This window comes from Gymnoscopelus microlampas, assembly GCF_963454915.1.
Source record: "Gymnoscopelus microlampas genome assembly, chromosome: 7".
NCBI lineage: Eukaryota > Metazoa > Chordata > Actinopteri > Myctophiformes > Myctophidae > Gymnoscopelus > Gymnoscopelus microlampas.
The window spans coordinates 3,071,149-3,089,646 of NC_139944.1; the positions used below are offsets into that span (position 1 = coordinate 3,071,149).

The 18,498-nt window shown below is 40.6% G+C and overlaps 1 protein-coding gene and 1 long non-coding RNA gene across 3 annotated transcripts; one reads left to right on the forward strand and one right to left on the reverse strand.

Annotated features, from left to right (window-relative positions):
• Nucleotides 1–19: 19 nt before the first annotated feature.
• On the reverse strand, nucleotides 20–14,379 carry lsm3 (LSM3 homolog, U6 small nuclear RNA and mRNA degradation associated). Of its 2 annotated transcripts, none has more exons than XM_084062262.1 (4): nucleotides 14,347–14,379; nucleotides 7,555–7,665; nucleotides 5,866–5,961; nucleotides 20–710 (listed from the first exon to the last, which is right to left on the reverse strand). In XM_084062262.1, exons 1-4 carry the CDS (start codon nucleotides 14,365–14,367, stop codon nucleotides 630–632), a joined length of 309 nt encoding a protein of 102 aa, XP_083918388.1. In that variant the 5' UTR covers nucleotides 14,368–14,379; the 3' UTR covers nucleotides 20–629. The 2 variants fall into 2 exon arrangements, with proteins under 2 accessions (XP_083918388.1, XP_083918389.1); XM_084062263.1 differs by having other exon boundaries at nucleotides 7,555–7,659; nucleotides 14,347–14,373.
• A 616-nt stretch (nucleotides 14,380–14,995) lies between these two features.
• On the forward strand, nucleotides 14,996–18,334 carry LOC311049022. The gene is made up of 2 exons (XR_014601148.1): nucleotides 14,996–15,061; nucleotides 17,237–18,334. It is a non-coding gene; the product is annotated as an uncharacterized lncRNA (long non-coding RNA).
• The last annotated feature ends 164 nt before the right edge of the window (nucleotides 18,335–18,498 follow it).

An 18,498-nucleotide genomic window follows, 5' to 3' on the forward strand; every position in this document is an offset into this window, starting at 1 on the left:
AACACTCAAGACTCACTCATTACAAAATGATCTAGTTTTTATTTTCAAGTGCACCATAACTGAATAAACACAAATATTCAGAACAGAGTGGCCTGGTCTGTCTGACCAAAAAAAAACACGTTCTCAAATGTTACTCCTGATGCATTATGGGTAGCTGGTAACTGACAAACCAAGAAAAACATTATCAATATCCACCTAACGCATTAGACAAATAATATTTGACAAATTATTGAAGCCCAAACTATTCCAGAGATTTATTTAAAAAAAACTGAAGCATTGACACAGTCGGCAACATTGTAGCCACTATTTTAGAGGCAAAAACAGCTCTGAAATTCAACTAAAACAACGGGTGTAAACAAACCCGCGATCCATCTTTAAAAATAAAATACAAAATATAAACAATATAGACTGACGAACCAAACGCTGCTTTTAACTGTCAACAAATCAGACGACATCCAATCACAAAATAGTCAGTGCCTGATGTACTCTAGCGTCACTCGACGCATGGTGCACCGGAAATGGCCGATCTACAAGCTGACTGCGGCTAGATTCGGTGCACCACAGGAGTGCGAAACTGACTAGAAAAGGGTCGTGGGAGGTCGTCGATTCAAACCAGGAAGTGGCCGTGGCTAGCCCACCCGGAGGGGCGGAGCTACGAGGACGACTCCGTCCCCTCGGACGAACAGCATGGGAATGTTCCTCTTAGTGGACTGGAGAGAGAGAGAGAGAGACAGAGAGAGAACGGGGGGGGGGGGGGTCGTGGGGGGGGAGAAGGAAAGGAGGAAGGAAAATAAATGTTTGTGCATAGTTTTTTTTATTTTTATCCAGAGTGACTTACAAAAAACAAGGTAAACACATACAAGCAGAGTGTAGTGCCTCAGTAAACTAGGATCACAGGTAAACCACCTATCAAAATAATGATCTGTACATTGAAACTGTGGGATACCACAATGAACCTCAACCTGGAAGCTTGTTCATCTGCTATTTTTTGGAAAAATCGTTAAAGTCTCTTGAAACATTTCTGATGGGGGTGTTCCGCGGCCAAATACATTTTGGGGGTCCTTGGCAACAAAACGTTTGAGAACTACAGATTTAGAAGGCATTTGTAGACCTCGGCCTCAGGTCTTAACGGGTTAACACCAAGACCTACTGGCAGCTCAGAGTGGGGGGGGGCACATTTGTCAGGGTGAAGGCTCTGTTCCAAACAGTCAGGGTGCTGATATTGTGCATGTTGGCTCACTGGAAACACTCTGCTACACCAGTGGGTCTCAAAGTGGGGTCCAGGGACCCTCATGGTTCCGTTCTTCTTTTCCTGCCCAATTTTGAACCGGTTCATAATGTTTCCACTTAACACTAGGGATGGAGCTCGTTAATTTTTATTGATAATGAGCACCTTATCGAACCTGCTTATCGAACCGAGCTTTTATCGAGCCCACTATCGATCTTTTTCTATTGTTAAGAAAAAAGACGTGAGGCGAAAAATTCTGAACAGAACCGGTATCTTTTTTTATTGGCCAGTTGTGACAGTGAGTTTGTGGCTGACCACTATCTAAAATTAAATGAAGATGACAAAAGTAAAAAATGTTTTTGCCTATCATTAAAACAACCATTCATATAATGTGCAATAAGTGTTAAATGGCTTTATATTATGAATAGTACTGTAATAATTACTATAAAATCTCCATGTCTCTTCAACTTTTTATAAACAAAAAATGCATAGTTATTTTTTCTATTCTTTTTTCTTTGTTTTAACCAAAATATATCACGTGCACTACATTTTACTAGGGCATTCAAATACAGTACTTTTCTAACAGATAGAAGGCAAGTGACCTTTTTACTTTTGGAAAATAATATTGAAGAAACGGTTAATGTGTGTACTGTCACTTTAAAAGCGCAATGTATACTTCATCGTACGACGATGTCACGCACCAAACATGGCCGATCTCCAAGCTCACACTGCGTCTGTTCGCACCACGTTGTGAGCTTGTAGATCTGCCCTTTTCGGCAACGATAGACTGAGGGACGGACAGCGCTGTTTGGCACAACTTGCAGCTATCAATACACTTTTAGACCAACATGTTTGTGCCAGCGTGGGTGATTAGATTTATTTCTTGATCGCCTCTTGTTTTGATAGTTTAGACATGACGTCATGGGTCGCTACACTCGATAACAGGCTCGACAAGCCTAAAGCTTATCGAAAACCGGGTCTCGATAAATTCATGCCCGGGTATATAATGGACCCGGTTTTCGAGCTACATCCCTACTTAACACATTGGGTGCCAGCATTTTTTCATAACAACTTACGTTGGGTGCCAGCATTCTCCCCATTGGCTGCGCTTTGCTGTTTAAAGCTCTAGACTCCACGACGAGCAAATCCACGTAAAAAAAGCATCCATTCATGTAGCGCGATGACCCTGGCTACATCCTGCAACCATAACATTTCACTCGCGAGTTACAACCAAGGGGCAAGGCTTGGATATTTACGATGAGGCCAACACGGAAGCTTATGAATGGCCAGAGTGGCGCTGTTTTACCCTGCGCCGACCTGAAGTGTCAGAAAGAATTTATTTTAGCGCAAGTGAATGGGTTTTTGACAAACTTTAGACTAGATTTTCTTACCGTAATAAAAATTGTCATAAATTCTATATGCTTCCAGTTGCTAGTTTAAAGTCTCCTTTCAATCATCATGATATGCGTTTTGCTAAATTATGGTCCCATTTATTCTAAAATTGACGATAAAGTAGGCTATGCTCCAGGAGGGGCGGGATGATTTGATTGACAACCTACACAACCAATAGCATTCATTCCCCGCCCCCGCTCTTGATTGACAAGCTACCCAACCAATAGCATTTTTGGGGGTGTTTTCCGGTTCGCTGGTCACGTGTCTGGTCTCAACCAATAGCGTTTGAGTTCCGGACGTGGCCAACTGTATATATTAACGATGGAGGAATGCATGTTCCTGAACTATCGGCTTCATTTTCATTCTGTAGAAAGCAGGGGAGTGCCTTTGTCCATTCTTTTTTACAGTCTATGGTTACAACGGGGACGGATCGCGCATGACCGGTTTTCCCCACCGGAAACAGATTTGGAGATATAGGCGTTTTAAAGAAGGAAATAGACAGGAAGCGGATGGGAGCCATGTTTTTGTTTCCGGTGATCCATTTGGCCTATCCTTCTCAGGATCACAATGGGTACTCCCAGAGCTGCTCCAGCTCCTCCCGTGTGGATATAAACGAAAAAAACAAAAACACAAAGCTCACGTATTTATACGTTTTTTAGGAAATTTGGCACTCCACGGGTGTATTTGCAAAACCGTACCGGTACGGTTTTGGCACCCCATGTGTTAAAATGAATTGGTTCGGAACTGGAACCCAAAAAATATTCGTTTTTTCTTGCCCTGAACTGGGAACCAAAGTGGGAGTGTCAATATTCTACATGTTGGATGCATTTATAACACATCTGCATACATGATGTTTTGCTTGCTTTTGCCATTAGTGTTTTATATCATATAAATAATGCCAAAGCATCACCAGCTCCTGCCAGAGATTAAAAAAGGCTCGGTAATCCTCACCTCCGCTCGTGTAAAATGAAAGTGTGAGACAAGTATAATGTCATATACATTTATAAGTGGTGTAATAGGCCCTATGCACAGCAGCCATATTGTAAGATATTCAACGGTGTTATCAATGCTAATGAAGGCTCTGTTCCATTCTGGTCAGACGGAGTCAGGGTGCTGATGTTGTGCATGTTGGCTGACTGGAAACACTCCCAAATGGCCCTTTACGGGTGTGTAACTCTGAGAGTGTACAAATGGAACCAAATGGACCCTTACGGGTCCATTTGGTTCCATTTGTACACTCTCAGAGTTATGGGGGTCGTGGAAACCACTGTGCTAGACTAAATGGAACAGAGCCTTCATTAGTATCATTGGTAACACCTGTGAATGTCTTCATAATATGGCTGCTGTGAATAGAGCCCATCTGGCATGAATGCGTTGCCGACGTAAAACAGCAGCAACTCCTCATCATCCAAGATATTTATCTAAAGAAGCGTGCATGTGTCTCTAAAACACACAAATCAGCTATAGATATTCTGTAGCTACATATATCCACTCATAACGGACCCACAGCCTTAATTAGCCTGGCATGGCCAGACTATTATCACTGCGTAGATATTAGCCTGGAATCTCTGTGTGGAACCTGCATTTCCAAGGGGCGGATTAAAAAGAATGTGATAAAACCTGCCCCATATTTGCATACTGGGGCCCTGATTGGTGCATCAGGGCAGTGAAATCCAATCAAGTTAACGAGCGAGGCCAGACTTTTTTTTTTTTCTTAACAGGCAGATTTGTCTGGTTTCCAGGCTAAGCCTTAATATGTTACAATATCGGTTCTATTTAAAAATAATCATGCAAAGTTTATTTTGGGAAACAGTAAGTGCCATTGACTTGTGCATTTCCCCCGTGAAATACATAGATAAATGTATGTCTGTAGGCTGTAGTCATCAAAGCCCTCCGTTCATGACGTATCCATGACTACAATGGTCCTGCTTAAAACTGGTGGAAACGCGGGCCTCTTATGTGGCCGGTTCCGTGAAAGCACCCAAAGTTCCAAGAATCTAGAACGGAACCGGTTCTAGAACCAAAGTTATTTTGGTGGACCCTTGCGGATCCATTTGGTTCCATTTGTACAACCTCAGAGTTATGGGGGTCCTTGAAATGTAAACGTTTGAGAACCACTGTGATACACTAAATGGAACAGAGCCTTCATTAGTATAAGTGGTAAGACCTGTGAATGAAGTAAGGAAGAGGCCCAACTTCTTTGCAATAGACCATATTCACACGGCGGCCATATTGGAATTTAACATTGAAAGTGCAATGATACTAATGAAGGCTCTGTTCCATTTATTCTAGCACAGTGGTTTCCACGACCCCCATAACTCTGAGAGTGTACAAATGGAACCAATCCATTTGTAGACTCTCAGAGTTACACACCTGTAATGGGCCATTTGGAAGCCCATGAGGGTCCCTGGACCCCAACTGTAGACCCACTGGTGTAACAGAGTGTTTCCAGTGAGCCAACATGCACAATATCAGCACCCTGACTCTGTTTGACCAGAATGGAACAGAGCCTTCATTAGTATCATTGGTAACACCTGTGAATGTCTTCATAATATGGCTGCTGTGAATAGAGCCTATTAGACTGCACAACCAACTGCTTCTATCCTGACTCAGTCAACAGCCTACAGTATACCCCATGTTATCACAGTGGAGGTCACAAGGGGGCACAATTTACCACCATTTTGCCCTTTATTGTCTTAAATCAGTGATTCTGAACCTTTTTCATTCCAAGGGGGAACACAAGTTTGATATTGACTCTTAGAGGGGTCTTCAACGTTACTCAGAACCCCTTACCTTAGAGAGAGAGATGAAGCAGGGACCCGCACACTACATGTTGTATTAACCCATTAAGATCTGAGGCCGATTCTACAAATGCCTTCTAAACCAGTGGTTCTCAAACCTTTTCGTGTAAAAGACCCCCAAATTGATATATATTTGGCGGCAGACCCCAATCCGAAAATGTTTTGTGCCAGGGACCCCCAGAAAAAAAGATTTTAATTAAAACACATTTTATACATTAAAATGTATAAAATGTTTTTCAAAAATGTAAAAAAAAAAAAGCAGATGTACATGCTTGCTGTGTGGCACAAAGTCATGTGCTGTGAGCTTGTAGGTCTGCATTTTTTTGAATAGCCAACGCTAAAATCCAAAGTGACACTTGTTTTAATGGGTTAGAATTATGTTGCAGATTTTTCATAGATGCCCTATAGACTTTGGAGTGGTAGGGTTAATGGTGGACATTGTACCTTGTAGAGTTCCTCATAAGTCTCCTCATCGATCTCCACGGTGGTCACAGTCTCCTCCACGTCCCCTAGGATCATGTTGAGATGCTGATCATATGCCTGTAGGGGGAGGGGGGGAGGGGGCAAAAAACACAATTTACAATGTAGGCATTTAGCAGACGCTTTTTATCCATAGTGACTTACGATAAACAAGGTAAACACACACATAGAATGCAGAGAGACGTTGCGTCCCTAGTTCAAATATGATTATTTGGAGGGGTGGTTTGGGGAAACCACTGGTGTAGCCTGCTAACAGTATGGCAAATACAAAATATGGTCCCTGATCAATACAGTGTGGTGTGTGACGTGTGCGCGCGCGCGCACACACACACACACACACACACACACACACACACACACACACACACACACACACACACACACACACACACACACACACACACACACACACACACACACACACACACACACACACACACACACACACACACACACACACACACACACACACACACACACGTACGTTGTGAATTAATATGTGATCTTATAATGCTGTTCATTTGTGTACTGTTATTGTCTACATGTTGTGAATGAAGAATAGAATGGAATAGAATCCATGATTATTCAATGAATAATCCAGACACATGAACAGTGTAAACAATGGTGGGACACATCAGGACTAGGGTTGATATCCTTTAGGATTTTAACGGTTCCGGTTCCTTAACGGTTCCCTTTAACCATTGCTATAGGAGGTTCCAGATGGACCCTTACAGGTCAGTAACTCTGAGAGTGTACACATGAACCAAATGGAGCCTTACAGGTCAGTAACTCTGAGAGTGTACACATGAACCAAATGGACCCTTACAGGTCAGTAACTCTGAGAGTGTAAGCATGAACCAAATGGACCCTTACACAGGTCAGTAACTCTGAGAGTGTACATATGGAACTAAATGGACCTTTACAGGTCTAACTCTGAGAGTGTACAAATGGAAACAAATGGACCCTTACATGTCAGTAACTCTGAGAGTGTACAAATGGAACCAAATGGATCCTTACATGACAGTAACTCTGAGAGTGTACAAATGGAACTAAATGGACCTTTACGGGTCTGTAACTGAGTGTACAAATGGAACCAAATGGACCCTTACGGGTCAGTAACTCTGAGAGCATACAAATGGAACCTTACAGGTCTGTAACTCTGAGAGTGTACACATGGAACTAAATGGACCCTTACAGGTTTGTAACTCAAGAGTTATGTAGGTCCCACTGGTTATTGTATAGCAGACATGAAGTCCACATACCAGTACCACATGACAGTGTGATAAAAACGGGTTCCAGAAACAGTTCAAAATGTGATGGAATCGATTCCTGTTCCTCTATTGTTGGATAAATAAATCAGTTTTGTGACATTTACACCACAGAGAGACAGGGCCTAACTAGGGCTGTCACGATTACACATTTAAGTTGATGGTTAATTGTTGCTCAAATAATTGCGATTAACGATTTAATTGTGTGTTTGGCGAAGTGACGTGTTGTAAGCTTGTAGATCAGCTATTTCTGCTATTTTTGGAAAAAGTTTGAAAAACAAGTACATTTGTCAACGTGGAAACGATTATGCAAAAATAATTGCGATAAAGGCCTAGGCCAGACAGGTCTTACATGCAGAGAGACAGACAGACAGACAGGTCTTACATGCAGTCTACCCCTCAGTTCTCGGTCGTTCCTCATCTTGACGTAGATCCTCTCGTCTAGACTCAGTCTGATCAGATCCAACGGCTCCTCCACCGTGTTGGTGGTCTGTTGCTGTGTACGCACACACACACACACACACACACACACACACACACACACACACACACACACACACACACACACACACACACACACACACACACACACACACACACACACACACACACACACACACACACACACACACACACACACACACACATTATATTATATATTATATGTACATATAACTTCTAAGTTACAATTCCCTCCATATACAGCTCCATTCATGAAACAGAAAAGTCCAATCTGATTGTATTAACCCATTTAGACCGGGAAATAATCTGTGTCACTTTTAGATTTCTTCAGGCTATTCAAAAATAGCAGATCTAAGCTTGTATATCTACTATTCTATTTTTAAATCGTGAAAATTTGTGCAAATCTTTGAATATATATATATGTTTTAAAGCAAACATTTTTAACACAAATCTTTGCTTCTGGGGGTTCTACAAATGTCTTCTAAATCCTAACAGTTTTTTCTTTTTCTTTTTTTTATGCATGTTTCTTTAATCAGTGGTTCTGAAGCTTTTTCATGTCAAGGACCCCCAAAATGATATGTATTTGGCCACGGACCCCCATCTGAAAATATTTTGTTCCAGGAACCCCCAGAAGCAAAGCTTTGAGTTAAAAATGTATATACATATTCAAAGATTTGCACATATGTTCATGATTTCTTAAAAAAAAATAGCCCAAATACATCTTAAAATGACACAGATGCGTTCCCGGTCTCAATGGGTGAAACGATAAACTCATCAGTATTGTAGCTCTACAGACAGCTTGTATTATCCTCTTTGTCTCGGTCAAGACTTTGTTTCACAAAACTCCACCGTTGTGGTGTTAGGAGCGACTTTCTGTCCATAAACTCAGTGCAGCCAGGATTCTTTCTGAGTGTTTGTTTTTTGGAAATCACTCAATGGGGGTTTATTGACATTGAAGAAGCTCCTAACATGATAACGGTGGATGTGTTTTTACACAGTCTTGACAGAGACAATCTGACAGAGTGTAATCCAAGCTGTCCGTACAGGTGTCATATTGGCCAATGTATCGTTGTTTAACCCATTAATACCTCGATTTCTTTGGCTATTCAAGCTTGTATATCTGCTATTTTTGAAAAATCGTGAAAAAATATTTTTTATATTTTTTTCAAAAAACTGTTAGAATTTAGATTTTTTTTAAGAATCGCCTCAGGTCTTAATGGGTTGAGATAATCAGATGGGACTGTTCTGTTGCTTCCGGCCTGGTTTACACTAGTCAAGTCAAGTCAATTTATTTATAAAGCACATTTAAAAACAACCAGGTTGACCAAAGTGCTGTACAACAAGAAGAACAGTAAGAACATTTGCAAAATCAAACACAGTAAAAACAGCATTATAAGACATTTTAAATACACCAGTAGAAATAAAAACAGTGGTAGGTAAACACATGGCTGTGCGAAAGTGTGGGGGGGTGGGGATTCTAAGGCTGAAATGCAAGAGAGAATAGGTGTGTTTTAAGTAGGGATGTCCCGATCACGTTTTTTTGCTCCCGATCCGATCCCGATCTTTTGATTTTGAGTATTTGCCGATCCCGATCTTTCCCGATCCGATCTTTTCATTTAAAAAAATATATATTATAATTTATGCATGTAGAATTTATTTTTATCATTTATTTTGTAGCAATAAAAGACAATATGTCTCAAAACACTGGCTGACAGTTGAATTATTGCCAACAAAATAAATGTTAATTAAAGAAATGAAGACAAATACTGAATCTCTGAACATTGGCTTGCAGTTATCGCACATAGCCAAAATACAATAATAATATTAGACTTGTCATTCAGGATGGAAAATAAAGTTGTCATTTTGGGGAGAAGTGGAACTTAGAAGTCATTTAAGTTTAGCGTGAGGGAGAGGGTCTACTCTGATTACTACAGCAGGGGTCCCCAAGGTTTTTTAGGTCAAGGACCCCTTAGCTAAGGGAGAGATGAAGCAGGGACCCCCAATACATATTGTATAACATTTGTGTTGCAGATTAAACCTTTTCATAGATTTTATAGATAGCTCCATAGACTTGTTTAACAGCACTGTCATCAGTGTATTTATCAGACATGTCAAACTCTCAGTACTTAGTAAAGTTGAGCCTAGGCTCTGTACTTGGTCTGCTCTTTTCCCCTCTACCTCTTCTAAAGTTCCCCTCAGAATATAGGGATATTAGGGTTCATGTGGTTAATGTAAATAAAATAAAAAGGTCCTATCACGCAAAGATTTGGAGACCCCCCTGTAGTAACTCTGAGAACCCCCTAGGGGTCCCCGACCCCCTGTTGAAGACCCCTGCTCTACAGGGAATTACTTGATATCTACACCAGGGGTCTTCAACAGGGGGTCTGGGGGAGTCCTCAGAGTTACTACAGGGGGTCCCCCAAATCTTTGTGTGATATGATTATTTGTTTTTACATTAACCACTTGAACCCTAGCATCGCTTTTCTGAGGAGAACTTTAGCCAAAAATAGCAGATCTACAAGCTCAATGTAGATCGGCTATTTTTGGCAAAGAGTTATACAGTAGTTGTGTAGAGGGAAAAAAAAGCAGCAAAAGTTTATCTGAAACACAATTATATACAATATAGAGTAGGGGTTCCCTGCTTCATCTCTCTCTCAGCTAGGGGGTCCTTGGCCTGAAAACGTTGAAGACCCCTGATCTACACTACAGAAAACATTCAGTTGGACATTAAACACACACACACACACACACACACACACACACACACACACACACACACACACACACACACACACACACACACACACACACACACACACACACACACACACACACACACACACACACACACACACACACACACAGCTGACATTAATTAGTGATGTTGATTGCTATGTGGTCAAATGCGCATATAGCCTCAACGAGCCATCATTAACCAGCTACACAGCTGACTGGCAATAATATGCGCATTTGTGTTGAAAACGCATCGCATCTGATCACTCTTATCTAATCCAAGGAAGTTGGAGCAACTCTCTAAAATGGTGGATTTTAGTTTGGCTGGTCAATTTGAGATGACAACAGCAACAAAGGTTAGTAGTAGACTATTTGAGATGTAAGATGATCAGTTATTATTCCAGTGGTCTATCCAAGATGTTTTAAAACGTTGACGACCAGCGCTACTCCTCCTGTGTGCGTCTCCCTCTATGAACGCCACGGGGCCTGTGTGTGTGTGTGTGTGTGTGTGTGTGTGTGTGTGTGTGTGTGTGTGTGTGTGTGTGTGTGTGTGTGTGTGTGTGTGTGTGCGCGCGCGCGCGTGGAGAGGGGAGGGCTGGAGAGCTCAGCCTGCAGATACAACACGTTTACAGACAGAGACGAGAGAGACTTCTCATTACGAGGTGTTTTACCGAGGGAGAACACTTCTCCATATGACGCTGTTAATGATGACTTTAAGAACGTTAGATACAATAATACAAATATTTTATTAATAAAATATTAAAAAAATATAGGAATATTTTTTAATTTATTTTTTATTCCCGATCCCCGATTTTTTTTTGCCGATTCCGATCTTTTGAAAATGACGTGATCGGCCCCGATCCCCGATCACGTGATCGGATCGGGACATCCCTAGTTTTAAGTCTGGACTTAAAGATGCCCAGGGAGGGGGCGAGCCTAACAATGGATGGGAGGCTGTTCCAGAGTGCTGGGCCGGCTACAGAAAAAGCTCGGTCACCCTTTTGCCTGAGGTTGGCCGTAGTGGCCTTAAGAAATCTCTGGCCAGAGGATCTCAGTATCCTTGTGTTGTCAGGGGGGGACAAAAGTTCAGCAATGTATGGTGGTGCGAGTCCATTGAGAGCTTTAAAAACAAATAAAAGGATTTTAAAAACTGTCCTAAATCTGACTGGCAGCCAATGTAGAGAAGCCAGTACAGGGGTGATGTGTTCTCGTCTACGCGTTCCAGTCAGTAGTCTGGCCGCAGCATTTTGTACGAGCTGGAGGCGGGAGAGGGAGGCATTTGGAAGCCCTATGTACAAGGAATTGCAATAATCCAGCCGTGATGTAACTACAGGTGTGAAGTTATTTTCCCTACTAACCCATTAAAACCTGTCATTTTTTATTTTAGCTATATATCGCCTCTGTCTGACATATACATTACAGAAGCAGGTCAGATACTCCAGAAATTAATTTAGCATGGCAATGATATGAGACAATGAGGATACGAGGACGGGTCCATAGCAAAATTTAATTTCTCAATTATTAATTTGTGGCCAAAATAATTGCACATTAATCAGACAATCACAGAAATAATCAAACAATTTGTAAAACTCTGAAAATGCCGCTTTTGTTAAGCACTTGCACCCTTGCAAGTGCACCCATCCACCATTCTGGAGGGACACTGGCCAATCTACAAGTTCAAAATGTGTCGTGAGCTTGTAGATCTGCGATGTTTGGGCGAAGAGAGTTACAGTACAATACCAGTGGTTCTCAAACGTTTTTAATTTAAGAGACCTCTAACTCAGAGTGTTAGCTGTGAGGAATTTAGCTGGAGGGGGGCCTGGAATCCCCTCAAGGACCACCAGACCCCACTTTGAGAACCACTGGCACTGGGCTAGACAAAGTTACCCCCCCCCCCCCCACACACACACACACACACACACACAGTTTGTTGTGCATGCATTGTCATACACTTAACGGCAACTTGTTATCAGTTGGAGAGCAGAGTATGTGACTCTAACGTACTAGTGGTTCTCAAAGTGGGGTCCGGGGACCCCCAGGGGTCCTTGAGGGGGTCCCCCCAGCTGAATGTGTTAACAACACAGCGTCACAATCAGTTTGAACCCCTTTAAGCTTTAACACAGGGGTCTTCAACCTTCTTAGGCCAAGGACCCCCTAGCTGAGAGAGAGATGAAGCAGGGACCCCCTCTATATTGTATAATATTGTGTTTCAGATATTTTTTTTCTGCTCTTTTCTCCCTCTAGACCAAACCTTTGCCAAAAATAGCTGATCTACAAGCTCACAACGCCTCGCAGCGCGAGGCGTTGTGAGCTTGTAGATCAGCTATTTTTGGCTAAAGTTCTCCTCAGAAAAGTGATGCTAGGGTTCAAGTGGTTAATGTAAAATAAAAAATCCTATCACAAAAAGATTTGGCGGACCCCCTGTAGTAACTCTGAGGACCCCCTAGGGGTCCCGGACCCCCTGTTGAAGACCCCTGCTTTAACACATCAGAACAATAGTCAATCTGCAAGCTGACAGGACGCGTTGTGAGCTTTTAGATCTGGCTATTTTCAACAAAATAATTTTGAAAAACGTGGAATATTTGCAAATATTTTCAGATGGGGGTCCATGACCAAATACACATTATTTTGTGGGTCCTTGACATTTAAACGTTAGCGAACCACTGGCATAACTCAGTGGTTCTCAACCTTTTCAGGCCGAGACCCCCCAAAATAATCATATTTGAACTGGGGACCAATCATATTTGAACTGGGGGCCCCCCAAAATAATCATATTTGAACCGGGGATCCCCCAAAATAATCATATTTGAACTGGGGACCCCCCAAAATAATCATATTTGAACTGGGGACCCCGCACACTGACAAGCGCTTGGAATTGTGGGAGTTGAGGCGTTACATTTAGTTTGACTGGGTTCCACAGATACATATTGTGGAAATATAGCTGATCTACAAGCTTCGCCAATTAAGCTTGTTTGCCTCTTTCTTATATTTTATTATATATATTATTTGACCAATCATGAATGTTTGACCAGTTTTTATAGTATAGTTTGTCGATTACTTTTGATGCAGTGATGGTCATTGTCTTTCTTTTACTTTTTGAGGAGGTATAAAAAAGATCTTATAAGTCCTTAAAGCAGTGGTTTTCAACCTGTGGTCCGGGGACCACCAGTGGTCCTTGAGGGAGTTCCAGGGGGTCCCCAGCTAAATGATGGATAGAAACCAAATGGACCCTTATGGGTCTATAACTCTGAGAGTTAGAGAGATTTGTACACTCTCAGAGTTAAATTAACATTGATTTTATCATATAAATTGGGGTCCCAGAGATAGAAATGCCATTAAATGGGGGTCCGTAGCCTAATGCATGTTACACTGGGGGTCCTTGAAATTAAAATGGTTGAGAATCACTGCTAGAGCGGTAAAAATCTTGTCTTATTGGGGGTCCCTGGCATATCTTTTCAAATGGGGGGTCCCTGGGCTAACGTGTCACGTGTGTCAATTTTGGGGTCCTTGACGCAAAAAAGGTTGAAAACCACTGCTTAAAGTGTCACTTCACTGGGAACTCCCCTGGCTGGGAGTCCCGACCCACAGGTTGAGAACCACTGGTTCAACTGACTCCATCCATTCATTCATCCATCACAACACAACGAGCGCCCAACGTTTAGCCACGCAGCTAAATGCTACGCTCGAGCCCGGTGTGAAAAAACAGCCGATCTACAAGCTCACAACGCGTTGCACGCGCCACGCGTCGTGAGCTTGTAGATCAGCCGTGTGCGCGGTGACCCCGTGGTTCCCACGGAGCATGCTAAGCTAAGCCCGGTTAGCTCGTCGTTTACATTGAATAAACAAGTCTTATAAACACTGTAAACACGTCCCACACACACAGACATTAACACGTGCACCTTCACGTGACTTCATGCATTAAAACATTGTTATTATTATTGTTATGTTTACAACACATAAAGTTTGGTGGTTTTTAACAGACCTGCTCCACTTCGTCCGCCATCTTGGATTTCCTTTTTTTTTTTAAATATATATATATTTATTTTCTGTTCGGGACGAACGACGCATGCGCGCTGATGACGCTATGAGCGGAACCCGGAAGAGCGGGGTTGCCAGGTCTGTCCGTCTGGTTGATAACGCGTCGATATTAAAGAAACGCAAATCAACCTTATTATTATTACCGGTATAAATGATCTATAATAAAAATGAAAAATGTGATAATAATGATAATAATATTGTTTTAAACATGTAAGTAATAGCCTAGTAAATGTTTCATTTAATTTCATTTATCAAAGGCTGTATGAACTTCAGACATCACCAGACCTTTATGGCGGAAATAAATAAATAATAACCCTAACCCTAATAATAATAATAATAATAATAATAATAATAATAATAATAATAATAATAATAATAATACTCAAGTACATGTTGAATACCAGACTTTCACTTGTAACACAGACTATCAAGTCTACATTGCAGTATTGATATTATTACTTAAGCAACAAATCAATGTCAGTATACTTCTTCCATCACTGATAGTAATATTAGTAGTACTAATAATAATAAACAGTGAGTAGGCAACAATGCTGGTTTCCAGCATCCAACCTGGCAACCGGAGTGTGTATGTGTCCAGTCTGATCGTCCAATCGTTCTCTTTTCCCAGAACCTTCTATCAGCAGCACGTACAGCATCATGTGAGTTATGATCAAATGATCAAACTATTATTTATACTTTTATTCAAGTTCACCAACATGATTGTGCACATAGATCACAACATGTAGGCTATATTAGTAGAAATATGCATTTGTTTTAGGAATAGTAACGTTTAGTAGCCTTCATAAATAGGATTTAATGCAGGCTAGTATGATCACGTTTGTCAAATGACCTTGCAATTATTAATTTTATATAGGGTATAGTTTGATCGTAGGATATATGTAGTTTTATATCATAAAGTCCCTTTATTTGAGCTAAAATAGCAGCCACGCCTATTACTACAACGGTTGTCCCACTTAATCCCTCTATTGTCTTTGTGAAACAATAGAGTACTTGGAGGACTGCTTTTTTTCTGTCTACACAAAATCTCTTCACCCCAAAAAAAATAGCCGATCTACAAGCTCTCGATTGGCTACTTCTTTTTTCGATTTTTCTTGTTTTGCCGAATATTCCCCCCAGAATTCATGCATGCCGGAGTCCAAGGGGTTAATACTGTAACTGTACACGTAGGCTATTGTATGTACAGTATAGGCTTTAAGTGGGTCTGTTCTCTGTTGGATTAGGATCACGTTTAGCCTATCATATTACACATCATTATTTATTAATATAGCTACACTGGGCACCGAGGAAGAGTGGGTGCCTCGATGTAAAGTTGGCTAATTGGCCAAAATGTTAAAAAAAAATGCTCTCAAGCAATGTAGAGTAGACATGATTTGGACATGTGAGCTTGTAGATCTGCTATTTTTGTAGTTACAGAAAGTTCACCCCAGAATATGGGGTGCGATGGTTCAAGTGGTTCAATGTCAATGTCAATGACAATGTCGATGCCAATGTCAATGCCAAAACGTGGGACACGTTGTCGGCTTGTAGATCTGCTATTTTTTTCGGCTTGAGGCTTGCGGTTAAAAATTGTGATTACCAAAAATTGGCATTCATTGAATAACTGTTTTTTCCCTCACAAGTATAGTAATACAAACCTTTGTGTGTGTGTGTGTGTGTGTGTGTGTGTGTGTGTGTGTGTGTGTGTGTGTGTGTGTGTGTGTGTGTGTGTGTGTGTGCGTGCGCGTGCGCGTGCGCGTGACCTCCAGATCCCAGTACAGCCAGTAACACAGTACTGCGCGTGTCAGTGGGTCGGGAGGCAGATCACAGATCAGTGGTCAAACCCATTCCACCCTCAGCTGTGTCCGTAGCTCTGAGGTGGAAGAGAACCCTGATACAATTAAAAATAATAATAATAATAATAATAACATAGTACTATTAGGCTATATATCAGGGATGATGCAACATTGATGATGTAGAGGGCCACTATATTTCCACACTCACTCCAGAGGGACACATTGCATATACTGTACATATACTGAAACCTCTTATCTCCGTATTTTAACTTTTTTCGTAAATTAATGCCGTACTTCGCCATTCTTTGTCACACAAAAGTAGCAAAAATAGCCGATCTACAAGCTCAGAAGTGCGACGTGTTCTGAGCTTGTAGATCGGATATTTTTTTCTATTTTTGAATTGGAATCCTGAAAAGTAACAATCTTATTTAATTTCAAATGCATTTAGTTATACTTATGTTAACTTTATGAACTTAAATACAAATACTTTGGACATAAACAAGACAATTAAATTGTAATACTATAGTCATTAAGCTACTAATAGACTGACGTAATCAAAGCGGGTCATGTTTGCATGTTTGGAATTGTAACTCAATAATATATCAGTATTCTGATATTAACCTGTGGGCTGCATTAAGTGAAGGTGGGGGCCGCATGTGGCCCGTGGGCCGCCAGTTGCCCATGTATGCTACATGATCGGGACACAAATTACAGCAATTAACGATTTATTTGTGTTTCGGCGTTGGACATTGGAACATGTGAATGAAAATTACATTTCTGTTTGCCTTTTAGGCTTCGTACACAAAAATGGCAGATATGACAAATAACTGAAATATATAAAGAAATGAATGACATGTTTAAAAACGCCACACTTTCCAAATATATATCTTTTTTTTACAGACATAGCAGATCTACAAGTTCACTGTGTGACACTGTAGTAATAGGGCATTAATTTACAAAAAAATATAAAAAATATGAAATATGGCGATTACGTGTATTATCATAATTCATGTAATATTTATGTCTTTGCTTCTCTTTCAGGGCTGTGCAGACGTCAACCACCAGCAAGGTCAAAGGTCGTCATCAACATCATTTGTATTAAAATCATGTTGATATAAATGTAAATTAATTAATATAATATTGCTGCTGTCGGGCAGAAACCTTGTATCTCCATATTTATTTGTATGTTTTTTTTTTCATTCATAAATTAATGCCCTACTTCATCATACAAGAGTGTCACACAAAGGTAGTGAAAACAGCAGATTTACAAGCTCTCAACGGCTATTTTTTACTATTTTAAAATGTTTTTAAAAATAATATAATAATACAAAAGGAAAAATTCCCGGTTTCGGTTTCCACCCGACAGCAACGATACATTTTTTTATTATATAACATATAATATTGTATAATGATATAGTATTATTAACTGAGACTCAACCTACAACAGTGTTTGTCAAATAGGGTTACGTCTCCCCCTAGGGGTACTCAGAGGTATTTCAGGGGGCATGTGAGAGAAAGTGGAAACTGGAAGAAATATGATTTTACTGTTATGTTTAATGATACAACTTTGACCAACTGTGTGTCAACATGTTGGTATGTAAAGTGTTAAACGATATTCAATCAAATACCTGACAAGCAGAGCAAAATGGTAAGGGGTGTGTATGTGTCACTTACAAGGAGAATTTCCAAAGGCATGCCACCGAATGTCATTAAACAGGTCCTAAATGCAAATGCAAAGTTCTGTCACAGCTCCATTATTGTTTTGTGATTTGGTCTAGTGCTTCACTGAAGGATATGACAAAACTACAAGTTGTTCAAAATAAAGCAGCGTTATTTTACATCTTTCCAGCTCTTTCAGAACTATTGCAGAAGGCATGGATGCCTTAGAATCTAAGGCATGCATGTCTTTTGATGGTTAACTGTACAAAGGTCCTGTTATGTTTTGCTAAACTTTATCAATCTAATTGTAACACAATCTCCAATATATTTTACGGTTATATCCTCTCTTTTTGCTCAACATGACTATCAAACGCGACATGCAACAGAAGGAAGGTTTACTGTATATTATCCAAAGTTAAAACAAGTATGAGCACCTATGTGCCCAAAGTATAAAAGGCTTAAGTGGTTAATCAAAAATATATTTTTTAAAAGCCCTTCTTGGTTATTTGATTATTTGAAAAGTTAATCGATACAATAATTGCTAATAAAGTAATGGATAATTGCTGCCCTGCCGTATATATTGTGTATGAGAAACATGATACTGTGTGTGTGCATTCATTTGCTTTATTGTTGATGTATATTTT